Below are 24,525 nucleotides of genomic sequence, written 5' to 3'. Positions count from 1 at the left end.
AGTTTTGTTTTAAGATATTAAACCAGGAAGTAAGATCCAGCAAGCATTTGGAAAACAAGAATGATGCCAGGGAAAAGCTGGAATGGTTCTATGGATTCTACATTGTGCATGACCAACCCATGACGGAAGATCCTGCAGAAGAAAGAGAACCAAGGGCTGAGTGGGGCACCTCAAGATGCTGCGATGTAGGTGGGTCATACAGACAGAGGCCAGGGTGGGAAAGTAATTTCTCAAGGCCACAGCAAGAGTTGAGGCTGTAACTAACTGTTGATTTGTTAACCTTACCACAGTGCTCATGAGTCATTTAGCCATTAATTGGATATTGGTTCACTGAAGGGCAAGCAACCAAGTGGGTGACCTAATTGAAATCATGTTGCATGAAGAACAGTTTGAAAGAGACAGAATCATTGAACTTGGAAAAAGGGAGATGAAGTTGGGTGAGAGGAGGAAGCCTAAGAGTTATCTTTGGATATTAGAAGGCTTTTCTGTGCAGGAAATGGAGCAGAAATATTCACTGTTACTCACAGAACTCTTCTTTGCCTTGTGAAGTCATGGCCCCTTTGCCTGGGGGCTGCCAAGCAGGAGGGGAGTAGCTGACTGCCAAGGCAGTGCAGATGAATCACGAATAGAGAGAGAGAGTGAATTAGGACACTCTTGAGTCATCTTCCAAATCTGTGGCCCTCTGGTCTACACAGAGACCATATCCTTTTCTCCTTTTGGCTACGTGCAGTAAGTTGATCTACCATCTTAAACCGCCAAGGAAGTTAAAAGGGCTTTCATATTTGTTCACCATGACCAAAATACTTGAAAGGTGATCCATGAAAGGTAAGTTCTTTGCAAACTCAAAGAAATAGCTCCTGCCCCTTCTGTGTCTTCAATATAATAGTGATGAGCACACAGGAGGCATCTATCTACCGCCTGACAGTTTGGAGGAGGCTCAGTGCCTCCTGAGTGGCCTCCTTGTAGTTGGGACTGGATTATTTCCTACCAGCCTAAATATGTCACTTGATCTCTAATCTCCAAACTTTAATAACATCTTCCAAGAGGAAGATGAAATTTTCCAAAAAGCTTCATTTCTCCTTTGGCCTCTTCTTCAACGTCTTTGCACGTTTGGTAGTACTCAGCAAACACTTTATTATAAAATCCAGATGAAACCACCTGAGTTTTAGGATATAAATTGAAACTTGGCTGCTACATACAGGCAAAGGAGAAGAAATAAAGTCAAGTATAAGAGCACAAAGCTTAATATATGAAAAATATTCAAACTGTATAATTACATGCAGATAGGGAACTGCATGTTTTCCAATAATAACAACCTGCTGCCTCTTAGAATCTAGAGTGCCTTTCAGAAGTAATATGTGCTCATCTCAAATGCAATGCATGCTAAGGAAAATACGTGGTAAGCATATGCTCTTCATTTGGCATGGAGAATGCATTTTAATCAACATTTAAGAGTTCAGGAACTAGAACCAGACATCTAGGTTCAAATCCCAGCTTTGCTACTTATGGGCTGTGTGGCCTTGAGCTAGTTGCTTAAACTCTCTGCACTTTCTGTAAAATTAAGATAATATTTGTACCTACTTCATAGGATTGTTGAAAGGATAAAATGAGTCAAAGCATTTATAGACACATAAAACAGTGCCTAGTACAGTCAATGCTCAACAAATGTTTGGAATTATTGTCTCTGTTGCCTTAAATGGTAGAAAAGGATCTGACCCTTTTTTAAAGGTTGTAGAATTTCTAGTGGGAAGTGCTCAAAATGCCTGGGGTAGAAACAAAATGTATGAATAAGGGCCTTTTGTTCCTCTGTTTAGAGCAGTTCAAAGCCAAAGGAACAATATATGGCCTGAGTAGAGGGCATTTTTAGAAATACCAGCTCTCACCTAGCAATAATGAGATAGTTATCCCACTTCTGAGGAGCAGCCTGGAACAGTCAATGTCAGGATGATGGCTTTGTTCTGTATACACACTAAAACAAATATTTGGGCAAGTATAATTTATACTAGCAAATGCTAAGAAGAGTATTTAACTTATAACTTGGAGTTTATAACTTTCTTTACCCCCTGACTTGAAGGTTGTTTGTGAAATCTGACAGCAACCCACTGGACAATTTTCTTAATATATGCATATACTTTTTAAAGATGGGGAAATAAACTTCATTTTTCAAAATCTATTTCTGTCACTAATCTTTCCATGGTTTCAAATTTACTTAGCTCCGTAGCACAGAATTCATAAACATTGAATTTATAGAAGCATTTCCAACTGGCATTTATCTAGATTAGTTTACAAAAGCAATAAAATGGGAATTTATGGTTAGTATAAAAATAACTATCATTTGTTGAGCACTTATTATTGTATCAGGCTCTGTTCTGAATTCTTTACACATACCACCTCATTTAATCTTCCAAGAATCTTTCAAGGAAGCTATCTGTAGTAATGGACACTAGCTAACTCTGACATAAACCTCAAAACTCAGTGGTGAAACACAACATAATTTTGTGTATTATTCAATAACATCTCATGTAGGTCAGACAGTTCTCCTGGGCAGCATTTTTTAAGAGGTGCCTCAGGGCAGTTCCCTCTATTACAGAGCTCCAGCACCTCGGAGTCTACTACACAGAGGCAGCACCTCTGAATCCCTGCCACGTGGACAGACGAGATGTGGAATAGGTACAGCATATCCTAACTACTCCAGCCCAGAAGTATCCCTACCTTTCTTCTGCTCGTACCGCGTCACACAGAAATCAGTCATGTGGTCAACTGAACTACAAGGGAGGCTAGGAGATGGTGAGGAACATGTAAGCATCACTAAACACTAGAAGTATCTGTCATAGCTCACCCTTCTGTCACCAAGTATCTATTTCTTTCCCTCTTTCCAAACACAGAACACACTTTTCTGTCTCTAAAGGAAACAACCTCAAATTCCATCTGGTCCCTGCATCCAAGTCCAGGACCTCTGAGTTGTGTGGAGCTTGGATGTGAAGCTCTAAGTCTGAATGTGCCATCTCTGCCTCCAGTGGCCTATGAATTGAGAGGAATGTGACATATAAACCAAAAGGACTCTGTCTCTGTCTCTCTTTCTCTCTCTCTCTCTCTCTCTCTCTCTCTCTCTCACACACACACACACACACACACACACACAGTATAAATGAGTTAACAGTGATAAGATAACTTCAGTAAAAATTCCCACTCACAAAAGGAAAGAATGGGAAACACACAGCAGCCATTGCTGCCATGTCCTGCCAGGCAGACAGAATAAAAGCCCTCCGCCTGTGGCTGGAGTTGTTTCTGGGTAAGACCCAGCTCTGTTCTCTGGGGGAACTCTGCTGTCCATTTTTCTTTATAGCCATGAGCTCTTCCTTCTGAGAGGCTCCCCTTCCCTATCTCTGGGGAGTCAGGCCTCCAGGAAGCTAACAGTTCGCCTCCTGCTAGTGGGAGAAGTTGTTTCCAGCCTTGAAAGATGTTTTAGTACAGGTTTATCGTTATTTTTGCAATGAAAGATTCTAAAATAATTGGTAGGCTCCCGCAAGCTAAAAAGTGCACTCTCTCTCCAATCCCCTTTATTTCTATTTGTAATTTAGTCATTTATTTCCTAGGTTCATCTCATTCTTGAAACACCTTGCCAAATGCAGTCAATACTAGCCAACATGCACAGCTAAGGTTTTGCCCCTTCTTCTTCTCCCAGAGCTACGAGGTTACTTGGCACATAGGGCCTTCCAAGCTGTTGCTGGTGATAGTTTCGCCAAGTGTTTTGCCCCTGCAAAACACGGCACTCTGCCTTTCCGGCTTCTAGTATCAGTTTCCTTGCCACGTACCTCCTGACAATTAAGCCAATGCCACCAAAGTTAGGTTTTTGTTAGAGCAACAACCCATGTCCGTTACCAGCTTCCTATCCTCGGGAGAAGTAAAGCTAGCTGCCATTATAAATCAGTGACTCATGAAAAAGCTTTGTTAAGTACCTGCTACACAGCAAGGTGCTTAATTAATATTTGTTGAATGAAGGCAGTATTATGTGTATATACACAAATCAGTTGTTTTAACATATGTGTACTTAATCCTTCACAGTTAAGGAAACAAATGCTGTAAAATATTAACTCAGCACTGAGGTAACATAATCAGAATGTGGTAGACCTGGGTCTGGACGCTCCATGTGCTTGCATCTCTAGAGTCTCCTCGTAGAAGCCAGAGCAAAAATAGACTCCACCTTTTCGCCTGCTTACATTGCAAAGAAAATCTGAAACCTGACCATTTCCCTGTAATTTTTAGATCCTTTTTTCCTTTGCCCTATTTCAATCATAGGTATTATCCTCCGTCCATAGCATAATAGTTACTTTAGGTGACTCAGAAAATACAGTGAAAAATAATCTAGTCTTTCAAATAATGTGTGAACTTTTAGTCCTTAAACTTGTCTGCATGAGTTCACATGGTAGGCATACTTAATGGATTGTGCCTGTGTCAACATTTCTATTCTCCACCAAATGGTTTATTTATTTAATAAATGTTTTCTATAGCCATTTAAGGGATTTTATTATATCATAACCATTCATTAAATCTGGCAAGGACACATTGTCCTAAGTTTACTCGCTGTACAAACTTTTGGACATATTAACCTTTCCTAATGGCAATATATATATATATGTAAACCAAATTGTCAAAACTGCTGACTGGTCTGAACCTATACAAAACACTATTTATTCAGTGAGTATTTATTGAGCACGTATTGTTTATCCAGTGCTGAACAAGACCTGCTTTAAGATATGCTATAAATATTTTTAGAATCACCTTTTTCAGCTGACCACACTATAAGCTGGCTGCAATTTAAATTCATGAATGCTCAAGTGGTGTGTGTGTGGGGTGTGTGTGTGTGTGTGTGTGTGTGTGTGTGTGGTGTGTGTGTGTGTATGTGTAAGAGATTAATATCAATTAGAAAAGGTGATAGAGAGAGTAAAATTGACATCAGTGGCAGATAAAATGTCAGCTACACGGACAGACTGCAAACACAAGTATCCTTCCTAGGGTTCATGATTCCCATACAGAATGAAGGTCAAAATAAGACCAATGCAAATAACATCACTTCAGGTATTTCCCCTTTTATGAAAATGTAATGTACACTAATTTTACATTTTCAAACACATAAGTTAGGGAAGAGTGGCGTGGAAATAGTTGTGTTAGCAAAAGTACTGTTTAAACACAATTTCACCAGTACCCTAAGTCGGGATATACACTCTTCTAGGTGCTTTTTTGCGCGAGCTGAGTGACGCCCTTTGGTGTCAGGCATCCCTTGAAAAGGCAAAGCAAGTTGAAGTAATACAGTGAGCAGAGCAATAAACGAAAGAGCCATAGAACTTGAGATACCTGAAACCTTTGCTCCCCATTTGCCTCAGTCCAGGATTTGCAGAAGACCATCACCCACTCCTACTCATTCCTAACGAGAGTATATATTAAGCTCTTTGAAATGTGAGTATTATGGGAAGGATCGCAGTTGCTTTAAATTATAGAAGTTGGCAAGTGCCTGGGAGGAGCGGGAGGTCGTTTAAACTGAGAAAGACAGTTGCAAAACTTCGTACAACAGCATGAGCTCCAAGCTTCAAACGCATTCTTATGCTCAGACGGGCAGTTTATTTTTCATCAAGTTATTTTTTATACTGTTTTGAAGCCGCTTTGAATAATAAACACGTATTTCTGCTTTATATTTTTTAATGGTTTCTAAATTCATGGAACAACCAAAGCAAGAAAGTCTCCTGTTTGGGGGTAAAGTTTGATATCAGCAATGCCTAGAAAAGGTAAGTAACCATTTTCACTGCAGTTTTTCTCTTTCTTCCCTCCTGTTTGGCCTTCGTCAAAAATACTTACTGGAAGAACTTAAGACAGCTACTTGTAAAGAAATGGGGTACTTGTAGAAATGTCAACAAATGATAAATCAGAGGTTTGGAAACCTCAGCAGTGCTTTCTCCTACTTTCTTAACTGCCGGACACGCAAACCGCTGTGAAATATCTTTGACTGTGAAAAATGCCATGTCTCTCAGAAAATGTGTGTGGGTCTTCAAAATCTCCAGTCTGATGCGCCTGGCATTTGCTAGAGTGGTGACGGGCTAATTTATTTACCAAGGTCAGAGGATCTATGTTTTCTTATCCCGTTATATGCAACTCATCTTCCGGAGCTATGATCTTTCCACTAACTCAGAGATCTTTCCCACGGAAGAGTTTCATCTCATTTCTACAGTTCTCTTACATGCAGTTACTATGACTTCTTATAAATTTGTTTTGCAGAATATGTTTTTAAAAGTTAAATAAATCAATCGACTTTCCCCAAGAGGATGTTACAGTGAATATGTCCTGGGGTGGGAGGTGGGGGAGTTCAACTCAAAGATTGTTCATTCAAGTCGCTGTTGACTGACAATACTATTTTCTGAGCAGGGTAGCTTTACCTTCTTGATTGTACCTCAGGAATAGATAGGGAGCAGAAAGGTTAACATATTCCTTGTTTTTCTATACATTGCTCATAAGAGACTTATCTTGTGGTTTTAGGTGGAAGGGCACATAAATGTATGATGTGTGGTTTCTATTTCCCTGAGAAATCTCTGTTATCAGTGTTCCCATCTTTCCAAGGCAGAATTCCAGGTGCAAAAAAACTAGATCTCTGCAGAGATCTGCAAATTCTTTCAGCAGACTGCGATTTTAGCAGAATCCCACATTCATTCCTCTACACACACGTTCTCGCAGGCAGGGGTTAAGAATCCCCGTGGGTCTGACGGAGCTTGAGTGGTTTGGGACAGCTAGGCAACCCCAGTTAGCAAAACCACACACACAGAAACACCAGCAAACACGCCCGTTAGGCCCTGATGAGAGCGTGAGACGCCGTGCTTGGGTTGAGAAGGATTGTACCTGCCTTGCCGTACTAGCAGTTGCTCTATTTCTGGGATTTATTTACCTTCTGTGTCAAATTCTAATTATATGAAGTGGATTATAGTGGCTTCCTGTGCCTTTTGTGGTCTCCGTGAAAGGAAAGAAATCAAAGTCAGAGGAAAGACATTGCTACAGAAAAGCGGTAAGACTGCTCAGTCAGTTCGCTGCAAGGTGGTCAAGAGAAACTGCTGGCTAGTCTCTGCGTGCCTGTTGTTAGCGGAGGAAGTGAGGGACCTGCCTGCTGGTGCAATTCCTTGTCCTTCTTCCAGTACCTTCTGTGCTCCCCCTGCCTCCCTCCACTTCGATCCAGCCCGGCCATAGACCATCAAGAGAGAGAGAGCTGGTTTGCACACACAAGATTTTTACCATTTCCTCCTTCTCGAACTCTCGGCCATCTCCGGCCCGGGCCAGTTGGGGAAGCCCGCCCCCCGTTTGGAGGGGGTCTCCAGGTCCCCACCCCATGACCTCACTGCAGGCAGCGGGAGAGCTGGGATGGCTGGCGGTGGCACGGCGCCTGAGTGCACCCCGGGGACGGGTGCGGCCCAGAAATGCGCAGTGTGGCATGACGTGACTGCTGGTGGGGAGCGTGGCCTTCCACCACCAGCTCCCATGGAGGCTGGCGGCATTTCTGGAAGCCAGACCCACCAGGCCCCACCTCTGGGTCCTGAGAAGGCCCCAGAGAGGACAAAAACAAAGAGGCAATTAGAGCTGCTAATGAAGCCCCAAGCCAGCTGACTCATCGGAGGCACAGCCACTGGGGGCTTTGTAATGAAACCTGGACAGCGCCCTGGAAAGGACAGGTCAGGGTTGTCCCAGAAAGGACACTGATGAGAGGCCCCATGTGACCTCAGCGCCCCTCCTTACCTCAGAGAGGCGGGAGGGAGGCAGCATCTGCGAAGGACGGCAGGAGGCGCGTGTTAACTACTGAGCTGCCAGGGGCTGCGGACCGAGCCGGGGGCACCTGAAGAGCCTGAGCCAGACTTAGCCCCGCTGACAGCTACACTGCACCCCAAGATTGTGAACCAGGACCTCCAAAGCCCCAGGACGGGGAATCAACCCCAGAGGGGCTAAGGAAGTGACACCACTGTCAGGGTCCTGGGGCTGCCCTTGAGGTTTGTGGGCAACGCGAAGAGCACGGAAGGCAGTGGGAGTCATCACGGAGGGCGCTCGGGAGAGGCCGCTTTATTCTGCATAAAGCCTTACTTGTTATACTGCTACAGTGCTAATTCACGGTTGCATAAATATTGAAGACGCGCATGCGTGTGGCCTTCATGGCCGGTGTCTGACCTTCAAGGCCCCTGTCTAGCTCCTTACTCACAGGTACAATCACAGGTACAACACGCTGTGTTTTCAGGTTTCTCAAGGCCAGACATATCTGGGGTGAAGCAGCAGACAGCTGTCTTCATAGAATAGTAGGGAAAGTGGCAGGGGAGGCTTTCCTACAACCACCCCCAGCTTTAATTGAGGGTCCACTCTGTGCCAGAAACTTTCCCAAGACTCTTTGCACATGGCCCTTGACAGAGACACTAAATATTAACAACAGTGGAGAAAGTATATGGGAAACACAGAGGGGCTTTGCAAATCAGCCTGCTGAAATCAAAGACAGCTTCTCATAAAGTTGCATTTGAAGTAGACCTTGGAGGAGAAGTAAAATATCACAAGAGACATACGAGGGGCAAGAGCAGCCAGCCAGAGGTCTGTGAGCAGAGGTGCAGAGGTGTGAGGACTGATTGTGGCTGCTCCTGTGAGCCAGGTCGCCTGGGGTGGGTGGGTGGGCATGCATCCTAAGGAATACCAGCTTCATGGGCTATTAATTAGAGGAGAACCAAAAGTATTTCCTGGGCAGGCAAATTTGGGAATGTGGAAAGTTGCACCACAGTGGGTCAGAACTCAGGTTCCAGGGTCACAGACATTGACTCCAAATCCCATCTCTATACCTTAACTGCCCTGCTAACATGTACACATTCCAGCATCAGTTTCTTCATTGGTTAAATGAAGATGATAATTATATCCATTCTCAGAGGGGCACTTTGAGGATTAAATCAGAGAATTCATTTAAAAAGCCTAACATCCAAGGGTCTGCCATGTAAGAGCTCAATGAAGTTTAGCTATTCTTAGAACTACTAAATGCTGGTTTCTTCACTGTAGAAGTTTTCACACATTTCAGTTTCTTAATGTGTCCTCTGTCTCTCCATGAGTGTGGGTCATTAGAATCTAATGTTTTCGAAACTCATTAGAACAGGAAACCATTTTTTCCCAAGGAGTATCACACAAATCATGGAATGTGGAATGCATGCTAGAAAATACTGAGGTTTTTAGTTGGCCTAGTGAGTTGAAGCCACAAGGCCTTCAAATGCATGAAGTTTTCCAAGACTTAATTGAAATTTATCAATCTCCACCAGACATTTCATGCCTTGTCTTACATATTTTGAGATTCTCTTGGGACAGAGGACAACTGAGATCCTCCTATCTAAGGAAATTGACTTTTGAAAAAAACTGTCTTTCACTTTTAGAAGGAAGAGAAAAGTAACAGCAAAGCCAATTCTTGACAGTAATTTCACACCCAAAATGCCAACCTATGCCTATGGCTGGAAGGTCTGTGAATAGAAAGCAACGCAAAGGTTACAAGCTAGAATAAAACACTATTTATCAGTCAGATGGGGAAAATGAGACATGCATTCTAATACCTAAAATGCAAAATTAGGTTTACAAGGAAGTCTATAAGAGTCTCAAAGTGAATGAAATTTCAGACAAAAGAGGCTACAGGTCTGGGGAATAATCATAGTAATATGTAAGAGTCTTTCACATTTACTTTGTACAAAGAACTGTGCTAAGTACTTTACAATATGACTGACCCACGTGTACTTTGAAAGCTCCAAGGTGGGTGTTGAATTGCCCATTCCACAGATGAGAAAACAGCCCTAGAGAAATTCAGTGACCTGCCTGAAGTCTTCCAGGCAGTAAGGGGCAGTGCAGTGTCAGACTCACCTGATGCTCTGGATCCCTCCAGCCAGGGAAGACTCCTCAGAGAACATAGCATGTAATTTGACCTTGCAGGATGGGTAAGGATTGGTGGAAGGGGCATTCTAGGCAGCGAGAAGAATACTAGCAAAAGCTTGAAGGAGGACAGTGCTGGGAGCAGCAAGAAAGCCACCCTGGCAGAACAAAGTGCATGCACAGAGAGCAAAGGGAAATGAGTGCTAAAACTTGGTTGGAAAAGAAAAGAGAGAGAGAGAGAGAGAGAGAGAAAGAGAGAGAGAGAGAGAGAGAGAGAGAGAGAGACTTGGTTGGAATCAGATCATAGAAAGCCTTGAATGCTAAACCATAAAGTTTGGGTTGTTTTAATGGAGTAATCACCAAAAGTTTGAAAACAAGAAAGTAACTCCCTGGCAGTTCATTAGAACAATGATCTAAGATGATTAATCAGTGTACAGGAAGGGCAGATACTTAAACCTCCAATTAGGAATTGATATCTGTCCAGGTAAGAGGTAAGAACTGAAGTTTCTCACACAACAGTTAAGTGGTGGAGATGCACGCTGGGTCCAGTTACCTAAACGTGCTACACCAAGGCCTTGACCATCAACCCTGCAGAATGGGAGGTCATGGGGAATGGAAGGGACAAGAGGGGATAGCTGAGCTCTGAGGGCCTTCTCAGCTCTCAAACTCTGTGAAGATACAACTCTAAGCAAGTTTATGGAATTCATTACCTATACAGTTCCCTACTCAGTCGTGTTTCCAGACTTCTCCTTTACATCAGGCAGACATGTATTTCCAAAAGAACTTTAGGTCTACAAAAGTTTTATGAGTTTATAGCTATGAAGCTTGAAGTAATAGTGGTATTGGCATGTAATAGTGGTATTGGCATGCAGTGATGAGGGTAGGGTGTCTTTTAATATATTCCTTTAGAAGAAATTTCTATCCATCATCCTGGCTGTCTGCCTTGTGCAAAATTCATCTGTCTACCTTTTATGACTGAGAAGTCTTACTACAGTTCATACTACATCAGGATCTTGTCACACTCTGAAGATAGTTATGTGTACAATGATAGTTATTGTGTAAGTGTCTAGCTCCCAAAGAGGTGGAAAGTTACTAGAGAGTGAGAAATAATTCATCTTTAGATTCTCCAGTGCCTTCCAACTATAGCAGGCCTGATCAATCTACAAACATAGGTCTGCAAGAAATATGACATATCTTTTTCTTTAGTTAAATTCGACTCTGACTCCAAGAGACCATGACAGCAGAAACTTCAGTTTCAGAAATTATCAGGCCCCTACCCTCATGACCTCCAGTACTTGGGAGATGGTCTTCATTCATACCAATTATGCCTGGTCTTATAAATTGCTTGTCCCTTTGGTACCTGTGGATTCTGCTTTCAAACCCTGCTTGGGAACTGGGATCAATGTCCAGGCCAGGGAGCTGGTGTCTGAGCAATCCTAGGCAGCCCTAGAAGGTCTGGCCACACAGAGTGAACACTTCCACTTCTCTCTGACCCCCCAACCCCCGCCATGCTTCTCCAGGTCTGGGGAACTCTCCCATGAAAGGTCCTAATTCCCTACTCTCAGCACATACTCATGGACCTGGACTTACAGAAAAGAGAGAAAGAAATGTTATTTTCAAGAAACTTCTGCTTCTTGCTCTGTACAATCTTGAAACAAGGACACATAAGTTGGGGACAGAGAACACAAAAAATTATTCTGTCACACACCCAATATGTACTCAGTAATTGGAGGGAAATATGTGCCCCAATAACTGATGAAACGGCTCCTCCAAAGTTGCTCAACTTGCCACCAGAGGAGGTTTCATTACAATCATCTTCGCAGAGCCTTGTTATTAAGCACCTACCATTAAGCCAAAACTTTACATATACTGTCTCTCTATCCCCGTTCTTCAAATGAGCAGTAGTGAGTAGCTTTCCTAAGGTTCCACAAGCACTAAGAGATGGAGAGGGTATTTAAACGTTTAAGTTATGCCTGTCTCCAAACCCCACACCTTTTCCTCACTGCCACGTGGACCCCTGGAAAGGATTCCTTATTTTCTATCTAGCAGTCCAGAGAGCTGCTCTTGTGTGGTCTGTCCATTTCCATTTCTAATTAAAATTTTTTTTAAATAGAGATTTTTTTCACCATGAATATAGTGATGACTTAGCTCATCTCATCATTCATCAACAAGGCAGCAGGGAGGGAGATTAACTCCCTTTGAAAAACAAGAACAAAGTAAAATGACTTATCCAAGGCTGCAAGCTGGAAAAGAGCTCAAACTCCAGTGTGTGCTTGTCTGTCTCCGTCTCCATGGCCAGGGGAGAGAGTTAGTCCTAATTCATGAAAGGCTAATTACAGAAAATATTAAATATTTGCAGTGTTAAGGCCTTCTCATCTACCAATACCAGAAAGCCACAGCTTACGTACTTGCCTTAAGACACATCCTAGCAGGTGCATTCTAATATCTAAGAGCTGTCACCAAGACATCAGTTGGCACCTTGCCAATCGCTGACATCCCCAAAGCAGCTTATTCTCTTAAAATGGTACATGACTTGTTCCAGTTTCTTTCTTGTACCATTCATCTTTTTTAGAGAAGATGTTTTACGAAGTTATTTTTATCACATTCCACTCCAAAATTTAATTTGGCATCAGTGGAATCTGAGTTCAGGGGTTGTTCGAATTCATCAGAATTACCAACCCATTTTATCACAGGTGGTCGTTTCAGATCCTTGGATTGTCAGCAGCTCCTCTTTTCCTTCACAATAAAGACCATACTCCTTGGCATGGTCTTAGGGGGCCTTTGAACATCTGTCTCTTGATTACCCTCCTTGTCTACCCTGATCTCTACGGCTCTCCTCCATATTCCCATGTAGCCACATATACCAAATATCACAGACTGGGCGGCTTAAATAGCAAATTACTATCCTCACAGTTTGGGAGGCCAGAAGTCCAAGGCCCAGGGCTCAGGAGGGCGGGTTTCCTCTCAGACCTCCCTCCTTGGCTTGCACTGTTCTCACGCGGTCTTTTCTCTGTGCAGAGCACCCCTGGTATCTCTTTCTGTGTCCAAATGTCCTCTTCTTATAAGGGCCCCAGTCATATTGGATTAGAGCCCCCCATCAGTGCTTCATTTTAACTTATTTATCCCCTTAAAGTCCTTGTCTCCAGATGCAGTCAGATTCTGAGGTACTTCAATATACAAATTCGGAGGACACAATTCACCCCAGGACAACCCAACACCTTCGCACCATGCGCTCGTCATGGTGTCCAGAGCATCCTTTTCTCTGTCACATAGGTCTAAAGAGTTGAGTCTATTCCTTTTCCTTTGTTTGAATTATGTTGAACCATATAAAACTGCTGACCTTTTAGTACAGCACAGAGAAAACAAATAATGACTCTATAGCACCCTTCTACACTGATGGACAGGGACTGCAATGGGGTGTAGGGGGGGGACTTGATAATATGGGTGAAGTAGTAACCACAATGTTGCTCATGTGAAACCTTCATAAGATTGTATATCAATGATACCTTAATAATATATACATAAATATAAATATATATATATAAACATACATATATAAACTGCTGACCTTCAACCATTTTCTCACCTACCCCCAAAATGGTAGTTTTATATGATTCTAATGTGTTCTGGAGACTTAATGAAAACTCTCAGTTCTTGAAGACAATTTATGTTCCAAGCCCTTAAAATACCACAGAGATTGTTGATCATCCTCCTGTTTGTCCCTGAGGCTGAGATAGAATGGAATCCAAACAGATTTTAAGAATTTATCTGCACTACAGATCTCACCTTCACCTTTGGTGCCAGCAGCAGCAAAAAGCTCCTTTTTAATAAGGCAGTCCCTCCCATTAAAACACGCCTAGTTGCAGAAAGTTCTCCTTTATTATGCCAGATTAGTGCCTTTTTGGTATCTCTCAATTAGTCTTTGTTCTGTTTTTTAAAGTAGCAAGAAGTCTACCCCTTCTCTCATTTTAAATACTTGAATATGCTACCATCTGCCTTCTACCCTCTTCTGGGTCCCCCTGCATTTACAGGAAGGACTTTCCCCTGAATGCCATGTGGTTCACTGGGTATACCCCTCTTGAAACAGCTATCCAGATCTGAACATCAGCTTCCCGATGATTTTACATCTAGTGCTAACTCTGTACAATTTACTAGAATAGACAGAGGCTACCTGCAGCCCTATATTGAGAAAGAATCGAAACCCAATCTAAGCTTAGTAGAAAGAACATAGAGCTTCATTAGTGATACCTAAAGGAGAATCAGATAGTTCCCAGAGCTGCTCTAACCACTGGTCTTGATGTTGTCTGGCAGTCCAGAGTACAAAGGAATTAGAACTCACTCTGATTTAAATACGCTATTTTCCTTAATACTAAATTTTTTAATATTTTTGCTAGTAAGTCCATCTCATGAAAAGACCACGTAAGATTATTTTTTAAACCTAGTTGTAGCAAAATCTATTATCACCCATGTATGGCGCTACTCTTCTTCAGAGTTAACTAAAAAGAATGAAGACTCGGAATTAGGATCCCGTTGTGTGCCAGTTCACCCCTAACCCTTCCTGGTTGTGCGATGTGAGCAAGTTATTGGAACACTATGAGCCGCTGTTTGCTCAGCATTGAAAGTGGGAATTCCATACGCCTAATCCACTGGACCCATTGGAAGTCTTAAGTGAGATAATATATAAGAAAAAGGATAGTATGGAAGCTTGAAGGTGAAATAAAACATTACTTATTGTTAAAAGTCTGATATTTTTGGCTGGCCTGCTACTCTCTCCCTCAGCCTATGTCATGGACTTTCTTTTCACTGGACAAACTGACATCTAGTAGGGAATGAAAACAAAAGTACAAGCAAGAGAAATGAATGCACACCAGATACTCAGTGAACACACTTGCACGTGAAATGTGTCAAGGGAAAGATTTTCAGCCAAGAACAAAATGTTTGCAAGATATTGTCAAAGAAGAGTGACAAACAAAATCCAGTCTGGCTCTCCCTGGCTTCTTTTGATTTTTCAAAGCCTCAGATATTTGGTTTGGGGTTATTTGTGATGTTTGCCATTTGCTCACACAATTCTACATTGCCGTCCTAGTGCTCTTTCCTGCAGAAGAAAATATACCCATTTCTCAGAGATATGTTACCAGCAACACATTAAATAGCCCTAGGGAATACACTGAGTCAGGGGCCACAACCTTAAATCTATGAGACCAAGCAGGAAATGCGCAGGAATGAATAATCCTGTGGTGGACGAATGACCCCAAAGACCTAGAACCCACTGCAGCAGGTGTACCCATGGGACATTGTGGCCCAAGAGGGCCAGGTCTTCAGATTGTTCAAGAAAATCCACATATCTGGAATTTATGTGAAATGTTCCTCTTTTTAAAACACTTAATGTGTTCTTCACGGATAGAAATAGCAATTTTCATATACTCATAGACACTGAGAAGTGACTGGTGGTTTCCATGAGGGAGGGGTTGGGGTGGGTACATGAAATAGGTGAGGCGGTAAAAGGGCATAAAATCTCAATCATATATAAATTAGTTATGGGGCTGAAAGTAGAGCATAAAGAATATTGTCAATAGTTCTATAATGTGTCTATGTTGACAGTAACTATGCTACTTTTTTAGGTGAGCATCTAATAATGCCGATCACTATTAAAAAAAGAAGAAAAGAAAAAAAAGAAATGGCAATTTCATATGGCTTAACCCAATTTGACCTAAAGATGCAAAAAGAGCTCCCATTTCTTGCTATGTGAGAAATCTCAAGAGCCTTTACCCTTCAAAAAAATGTCCTGCAGAAACATGAACACACCACACTCCTAACACTGACACTGAGCAGAGTCTACACCCTCCACATGCACATAAACCCTTACTTAATCCACTCAGCACCCTATGAAGTTGGTACTGTGTTTATCTCTATTTTACAAATGAAACCCAAAGCCTCACCATCGGTCAGTAGTGACACATAGGTACATGAATATAAAATCCCCTTGCCAACAGAGCTGGTGTCTTTCTGGCCCTTGGATTGGAGGAGGGAATTTAAAATGCATGTTACCACCCATTCCCCTAGAGGTGAGCACGTTGGAGTGAATGATGATTCTGCTGGTCTCTCTTGGTAACTTTGAATCTCCACACCCCTGGTATTAGTCCACTCAGGCGGCTATAATGGAATAATGCCACCAACTGGGGGCTTAAACAACAGAAATTTGTTTTCTCACAGTTCTGGGGGCTGGAGGTCCATGATCAAGGTGCCAGCAGGGTTAGTTTCTGGTGAAAACCCTCTTCCTGGCATGCAGACAGCCAGCCGCCTTCTCACTGCATCCTCACATGGCAGAGAGAGAGAGATGTCTGGTATGTGTTCCTCTTCTTATAAGGACATCAGTCCTGTTGGATTAGGGTCCCATCCTTATGCCCTCATTTCACCTTAGTTACCCCTTAAAGATCTTATCTCCAAACACAGTCACACTGAGGGTTAAGGCTTCAGCACATGAATGGGAGGGACCCATTGGGACCATAACACCCTGTCCAGTCCACGGAGAAGCCTCTCCTGCCTCGCTGTCCATGCCTCGCCCTCAGTCCTCCTCCCGCCGGCCCATACCACTCGGCCATCCCCCTTTCTGCCCCATCTGTGCCATGCTCTTCTATCATCCTGCACTCTCCAGAACCCCTTCTCTCATGGTTTCCTATTTCTCTCTCCCTCTGCTTGTCTTGCCCTTCACTTTTGTTCCAACTGTCACCTTCTCCAAAGTCCTGTCCTCTCTCTTCATTTTCTCCATGCCCCCCTTCTCCACATCTCTCCCTGAAGATTCCTTCTTTCTTTATACTCATGCTTCCCACCCATATAAATGACCCCAGATAACCAGAGTGCCTAGCACAGTGCCTAGTACACAGTGGAAACCCCATAAATGCCAGCATGCCCTGGATTCCAGGCAAGTTCAAAGAAATGTGCAAAATAAAGCAATGTAAGTAGAAATAGAAAATCAAAGCCACAAGACAGAGGAGGAACGAAATATGTGAAACACAAGGACCAATCGGATTACTGTGATTGAGCATGAGATTTCATTTCCTGACAGCCAAACACAGAGACTGTGGGCTTAACATGACCTGGGTGCTCCCGCCGTGATCAGGGCAAAGGCCGCGGGACGGAGGGGAAATGAATTCCCTTTCTTTCGCCCTGACCCGGGTCCAGCCTTGGCACAGATGCCTCCCCAACATCTCTGCTTTCTTCCAGCATTCCCTTGCTCTCTCACTGGCCAGCCAGTGCTGCACTGTATCATTGTCTCACTGAAATCCTATTAGAAAGCTGTTTGTGGTGAAGAATGCAAGTCTTCTAATGCAGGCAGTTGGTAGTCAAAATTGTAGCTAGGATGCTGCTAAAGTGAACTTGCAACCCCTGGTTAATGAGAAAGCTCACCAGATGCAGTTTCCAGGGACAGCTGCATGGTTTATGGGAGAAAAGGATCAGATAAAGGGGGAAAGAAGGAAGGATTTGCAGAATTATTTTCTCCTTTCCTCTAACAATACTCATTTTCTTCATCTTCCCTTACATGGTGCCCGTTCCTCTTTCCTGTCATCATCGCTGTCCCCCTGAAGCCTACAGAGAAACCAGTAGCTCTGTCTTTGGCTACATCCTCTCAATGAAAACCTGGTCCTTTATTTCCAAAACTTTCTCCTGCACATAGAAAATCTGACCATCATCACAAACTTTCTGTGTTGTGATTGAGCCAGCCACTCTCCCAGGCTAACACTCCCAGCTGCTAACTGGTCAGCACACGGAAGACCATCACTGATACGTTAGCCTCTACATGTCGACGGGGCTGTGGTCGAGCGGATCTAGAGGTGGTGTGGGTGACCAGAGATGAGAAGTATTAAAACCAAAGCACATAAAGAAGGATCACAGGGTCGTGCCTGGGGAAGGGGCACTGCTGGAGGAGATGAAACTGATTTCAGGTAATTGACTGCTTCCCTCAGGTGGGACTCCTGAAGCACTTCTCCGAGATTCAGCATCAATTACTGAGGATTCTAATCCAGAGAGGATTTGACCTGAGTTAAAATCACAGCTCTGTCATTTTCTCGGCTTCTGTCCTTGGGCAACTAACTTCCCATCTCCATTTCCTTGCTGCAAAGAAAGTAAGATAATAGTATCCACTCATGGAGGATGCTCTGAGGATATAACGTGGTGCTCAATCAATCATAGCTAAGATTAATATTCCTGGGACTCCGTTAAAATGCAATGAAAGAGAAAGCATTAGGCATACAGATGATTAAATTGTTTGGATTATGAAATTTAAGATTATCCTTCCTTACTTCTTTCCTTCCTTTCTTCCTTCCCTCTTTCCCTATAGCCATCCAGCTGTACCTTGAACCTGAATTCAAAAAACATCTAATTAACCAAGAAATGCAGGTTTCTATACCAACAACTCCAATTACACAGTGCCTTAACCATAACCCTTGCATCCTTTACTACACAAAACCACATTCCAAATAGGATTTGAGTTAAGACCCGAAAACAGATTTAGAAAAACTGTTCGGCAAGTGGGAGAAAACAGAACCTTGAGGTATATACATAAAGGAGAGAGGGCATCTTAGCTATGGTTCTCATCCTTAGCTGCATCTTAATAATCCATGAGGGAGCTTTGAAAAACCCCAAAGTTCAGGCTGCACCCCAGGCCATTACATTAGAATCCCTGGTAGTGGTATCCAGGCATAAATAATCTTTTAAGGTTCACCAGGTGATTCTAATGCGCAGCAAGGTTGAAATCTGCTGCGTTAGAGAGAGCGCTGGCCGGTGGTGTGGAAGCTGCAGAGCTGCCAAGGCTGTGCGCTCTGTGCACAGTGGGAGCACGCTGAGAACATTCTAGACTCTAGAGCGACCTTTCAGGAGAGCTGGGGAAACGGAAATCAGGCTACGAAAGGAAGAGTGGGTGGTCAGGAACTGTCTACAGCACGCGTAGCTCAGTCAACAAATGCGGCGCGACCCGGAAAGGAGGAGTGAGGAAAGATAGCTTGAGGAGTTAGTAAAAGCAAAATGATTTATTTTTAGAATATGGCAGACCTACACATATTTGAACCAAAGATGAGTCTGCCACATCTCATACACCTACAAGAAAATAGTGAAAAAATGTTTGCATGGACCCAGTAGATTTCATCTTACTGATTTCAGATTCGTCCCAGGATCCTGACCAAATATCCTGTCTGCTTTACACCCCACCATTGAGCTCATTTTAACTGCCATTTGTTAAATGTTCTGCTGTGTGTCGAATATGTCACTTGATTACCTCTTTAATCCATACAAAATCCTGTAGAGGGGCTGCCTCCTATTTCACAGATGAGGAAATGTTGCAGATGAGGAAATGAGATTCAGAGAGGTTCGGTGGTTTGCCCAGTCAGTAAAGTGACAAAACCGGGATTCAAACCTGGATCTTTTCACCCTGACCCTGTGCCTTCAGATAAAGCACACATTCAACCCTTGGAGAGCTGCATGTTTACATCAAAACCTGTAAAACGACAAAAATTATACCCTGAAAGGCAATGCCCAGCCGTAGGGTAGGGCCTCTGAATGAAGTGAATGAAAAGGTAAAACTGCATCAGAGGCTGCAGCTACTACTTCAGGTTGCAGAAGGGGTTAAGTAAGGACCAAAGCATTTTAGAGAGGGGTGGGCATGAGGTCTTTGTTATCACTGACCCAGATGCCCAGGAAGTAGTGTGGAAGCAGCTGGAACGGAGACTGCCCACAACTGACGCTAACTGGAAAACGCAGTGTCCTGAGCAGAATGCTCAAGCATGCAGGGTTTAGAGGGGAACAGTCACTCTCAGCACTGCCCCTCTTCGCCATCTGCCCTCTCCTTCCTCCTTCCCTGCACACGTAGTCCTTGCTGACTTCTGCCTGCCAGATCACCAACAATGCCAGCTCGTTTGGCCATCTTCTCTTACCAAATCTCCACATTCCTTGATTACCCCTGAAAGCTGATTAGGATCTATTTGCAGGCAATATTTCCCTCCTAGCACATCCATCAGTATATGGTCCAGAGGACTACTTTGATTCCTGGAATGTTAGCTTAGAGGAAAATTAAATCTAATAAAAATATAATATTAGGTTTAAATAGTGGCATGATCTGTATCAAGAAGATGATTTCCATTTGGGCTGCCATCTGTCGATATTATTGTTAGTTACCCCTGGCACTCAGATTGGGAGTGCACAAAGCATTGCTTTCCCTCCCAAACAGTCTGGAAATTGCTGATGCAATGTGCACATGAAAAAGCCAGTGACATTCTGTGTTGCTTTTTTATTTTAATAGTGTATTTTAAAAGAAATTGGCCAGCAAGGTCACCCCAGGACAAGTTTTAGATTCTTGGAGAATCAAGTTGGGTAAGACCGTAACAGACTGTTTAGTTTGGACAGACAAATTGCCAACATGCCCATAAAAGGGAGGATTGGCTGAGCATTTTTCTTTTGGCTCTTATTTTCAGATTTTCTTCAAAAGTTAGTCTATTAAATTTAAAAGAAATCATGGGATATACCCATAAAATACAACCACCTCAAATCAGTCCAGGGAGCCTGTGTCTCAGACCAAGTCAGTCAGGGGAGCCTGTGGCGATGCAGATAAGGTTTCTGTCTGTGATGTCCCTAAATGATTAGAAGAATCATCAGAATAAAGGACAGGGAGGGCATTTGCTGAGACCCCCACTGGGTGTGTGCCATGAACCTTACATCCTGACCAGGTGCTGGACAGACACCCTCATTCAGCCCATCCAGTGACCCATGGAGATTGGCACTCTTACCATTTACCAAGAAAGAAAGGAGCTGGACAACATGGCACATGCATGGGCAAGATAGGAGTTAGAGTATGAGATTGAGATTATTCATCCAAAATGTGTTTGAATCAATGAATGAACGAATCTTAGAAGATAACAAAAAAGAAACATACCACACGATGAATCTGGAGGCTCTGTACCCATTCTAATCCTTAGAAGGTCGAAGCTGATGTTTTGTGTGTCTAAAGCTTCAAGGCACATTCCAGTATTCACGGATCTCTGTGAGGAAGCACCTTCTCCTCCCCCCCCCACAGCTGCTTTGTGGACGGCTGGCTGTATGTGCTTAATCCTCATCAAAACCCACTTTCCAACTAGGAAAAATGAGGCCCAGAAGCCTCACATTTTAAAGGAGAGAAGGACATAGTCTGGAAGGAAGGAGTGGACCCACACAGCCAGCAGAGAACAGGGGAAAGAGATGCTCATATGCAGCCCACCTTGAAGGCCAAGTAGCCCTGTTTGGTCAGAGAAAAGTGTTCCGGAAGGAAAGGAATTGGATCGATGTTAGATAAGAGCTCAAACCGTGAAGGCCTCAGAATACAGGAGAGATCATTTTTACTTCATATTCAATGAAATGGGAACCCATTAGAGGCTCCTGAGTGAAGGACGCACATGAGAAGCAGAGTTTTAGGAGGATTGTGCTGGTCAGGCACCATGTGGGAGAGAGCCTCGGAGGCGGGCGGCCAGATGGGGACTTGCCTCAGAGGAATCCCATGATGTGCTGAAGGCCACAGCCGCTCCAGGGCCCTGCATGCTCCTGGGGCTGTGCTGTGTCCTGCTGAGATGAGGCCAATATCTTCAGGCTGTTTGTGCTCTGCCTGAAGGACTCCTTTTGACTGAGTGAAGTCCTGCAGCCTTTGATGTGGGAATGTCACCCTGACAGTGAGTGAATTCCAGGAACTCTTCCAGCAGAGAACACCCACAGGAGGCGGCACACACTACACGCATGTTGACCTTAGGAAGCAGAAGGCATGATGAAGGGGAAAGCCACCAGAGGAAAATCGTCTTTGCCTTTCAAATAATTTTCTGCATCACTGTAGGGACACAAATTTACAATATGGGCCCCAGAGCAGAAATGCTAGAATGTGAAAGGCTCACTTAACTTTGTTAATAGTTAAAGAATGATTTTCCGTAAAGACATTGTTGCCTTCCCCACCCCTGCTCATGTACGTACATGCTGCACCGCCACACAGCTAGATTCTTGCTTTCATCAGAGCACCTCCAGAAATCAATGCATTAGGAATATCCTAGCTAGACCCTGCTTTTTGGGGGGAAATGGATCTGTGCTTTTTACAGGTTGTAAAAATTCAAGAAGACTGTATGGGAAGAGGGGCTGGAGAACTAGGATTCACTCTCAGTTCACATAGCCATGTGACCCTGGGCAAATTCATTCAGCTGCATAATAGTAATAAAGACATTAGGATCAGAAGAAATAATATAGATGGCAGCATCATATACTCAAAGTAAGGAGCGGACACAGAGCTGAGCAGGGTCCTAACTCCATGCCTGCAGGGCTGGGCAGTAGATGCAAATGGATGCAGACGGCTAGGTGAAGACCTGAGAAACTGCAGCCTACGTGCCCCACCCAAAAAGGACACCATTTACTCCATCCAGACCCACTCACTTTATCTTCCAATTCTTAAATAAGAGTAACTAATTCAGATCATTAGTTAAACCCCAAACAAAGCAGTGGATCAAATCTGGCTGCTAGTTTGCAAACAAGGACTGGTAACTTGCAAACTGCTATGCTTGAACCCCAGTTCTGCCACTTGCTAGTTGTGTGTGCTTAAACAAATTCCACACCTTCTCTGAAGCATACTTCTCTCATCAAAGAAATGTGGATTCTGAAGACAATGCAGAGACAAGTGGTGGAGCTTAGCTGAGATCAGGGGCCCCCAATCAGGAGCCTAGAACAGGTGATAGAAACCAGACATTAACCCTTTAGTTACTGGTCTGCAGAGAGGTCTGGTATTTGGGTAGTTGGCACAAGAGCTTCTACTGAAGCCCTTCACCCAGTTCTCAGTCCCCCATACGGTTCAATAAATGGTCACAGATTTTTTTTTTTAGGCTCATTCAAGTTCTGCCTCTTGTGCCTCAACCATCCAGAACGGTTTTTATTCTACTCAAAACTGTGTTCTGTGAGAAGGGGGTTAAAATATGAGAGAGGCCTTGGCTATTAGAGGATGTGTAACAGTTAAATGACTGAACACAGAACAGAGCAATGCAGTTAGACATGGGCTGGGCTCTGTAGTCTGCAGCCCCCTGATGTGCATGGGTTTGGCCTCCTCCGTCAGGGGTCTGGCAGAGGTAATAGCAATGGCCTGTCCCATAGAAAAGGCCTCCAGGAACCTCTGCTTGGACAACCAGCTCTCCTCTATATAACAAGGGCTTTGGGATCAGAGCAAGGGACCAGGCATTTGAGAGCTGGGTTCTAAGGGCAAAAGTAATCCACCAGTCTGTTTAAAACACTTACAGGCAGTTCATGCTATTCTCAGTAGTTATGTTCTATTTAAAGTCATTCCAAAGACTGAATTCATAAATATTAAACCATTGCTCCTACCCTAGGAGCAATGGTTTAGTATTTAAACCATTTAACACAGGGTTAGGAGCCTGCAAACCTCTGGTCACATTTTTGACAACTAATCAATAGAAGACCTGGTTCTACATTTTCTGTCTGAAGACATTTTTAATGCACTTCATTGATTCATTAACATTGAATATATGGCCAACGGCTCCGTAATCACACCTGCATGAAACTTCTCTGTTCTCTCCAAAAGGCACTTCCAGCCTTCCTGTACTCAGGAACACTGCACAAGCATGTCTAGGCTTGGGGGTCATTTTAAACAGCAAAACTAACAACAAAAACCAAAAATGAAAAAACCATGGCACTAAAAAGACTGTGAGAAGGATACTCGTTCAGAGTGTGAGAGCTGGAAAAGGCAGGCAGGGACCTCACCTGGGAACACGCATGTCAGGCAAGTCACACTTTTTGCTTCTCTGTTCATATCCACAAATGACCATGAAGGAACCATGGGTGTTGACTTGGGGACTGCAAACAAACTTCAGTGAACAGGCGAATTTGCAAATACAGAATCTGCAACTATCTAAAAGTCATTCGTATCTGCGTATCAGACATAGTAACTCAGTCTGGCAGGGCTCTGGTTAATTCATATCAGCCTGATTTATTTGTAAGACCTCCAAGTATTAACTAGGTCAGAGTACACTGGGACTGTCAAAAGAAAATACAATGTTCCACTGTAAACTTGTTTTTTTTTTTTCTCGAAAGGACATAGACCCTAAATGGAATTATTCCAGAGACAGTGTTCTGAAATACTATGTCAGCCCCTTGCACATTTTAGCATTAAATTCATGGAAAATCTTCTTCCTGTTAAGTCAGACTCTCTTTCTCGAAATTCTACAAATTGGTTTTAGTTCTGTCCTTGCAAACTACACAGGTAGTCTCTCAAATATTTGTAGACACCACCAGGTACCTCTTCCAAGGAGGCAATTTCCCATGTTTGACATCCCTGTCCCTCCTAATTTACCCCGAATTCACCATCTTTGCCATTTTTCTTGAAACACATTCTAATATGTTATAAATCAAGTACTGTCACCTGCTTAGGCTGTAGAATAAAATGAGTAGCCTCACATTCTGCTGGTAGGACAATTAATTTAAGCAATTTTACTGAGGAGTAATTTGACAGTATATACGAAACTCCTTGAAATAAGCACATCTTCCACATCTTAAAATTTATTCTAAGGAAATAATCATGGACATGTGCTAAAACTTAGTTATGAGGATATCCATTACAGGATT

At 43.2% G+C, this 24,525-nt stretch overlaps 1 protein-coding gene across 2 annotated transcripts in view; it reads left to right on the top strand.

Moving 5' to 3' along the window:
- Positions 1–5,316: 5,316 nt before the first annotated feature.
- The window catches only part of C1QTNF7 (C1q and TNF related 7), a 105,075-nt gene continuing 85,866 nt past the window's right edge, over positions 5,317–24,525 (top strand). The window contains exon 1 of one of the 2 annotated variants that reach the window (XM_036990643.2): positions 5,317–5,457. Coding sequence is in view for 1 of the 2 variants with exons in the window: in XM_036990635.2 (XP_036846530.1) it covers positions 5,771–5,783 (13 nt within the window). In the remaining variant the exon portion in view is untranslated. The other variant, XM_036990635.2, reaches the window with a different exon arrangement.

The sequence above is a fragment of the Manis javanica genome, chromosome 5, assembly GCF_040802235.1.
Source record: "Manis javanica isolate MJ-LG chromosome 5, MJ_LKY, whole genome shotgun sequence".
NCBI classification, from domain to species: Eukaryota; Metazoa; Chordata; class Mammalia; order Pholidota; family Manidae; genus Manis; species Manis javanica.
The sequence above is the reverse complement of the archived record's forward strand: the minus strand, read 5'-3'. Positions and strand labels throughout refer to the sequence as shown.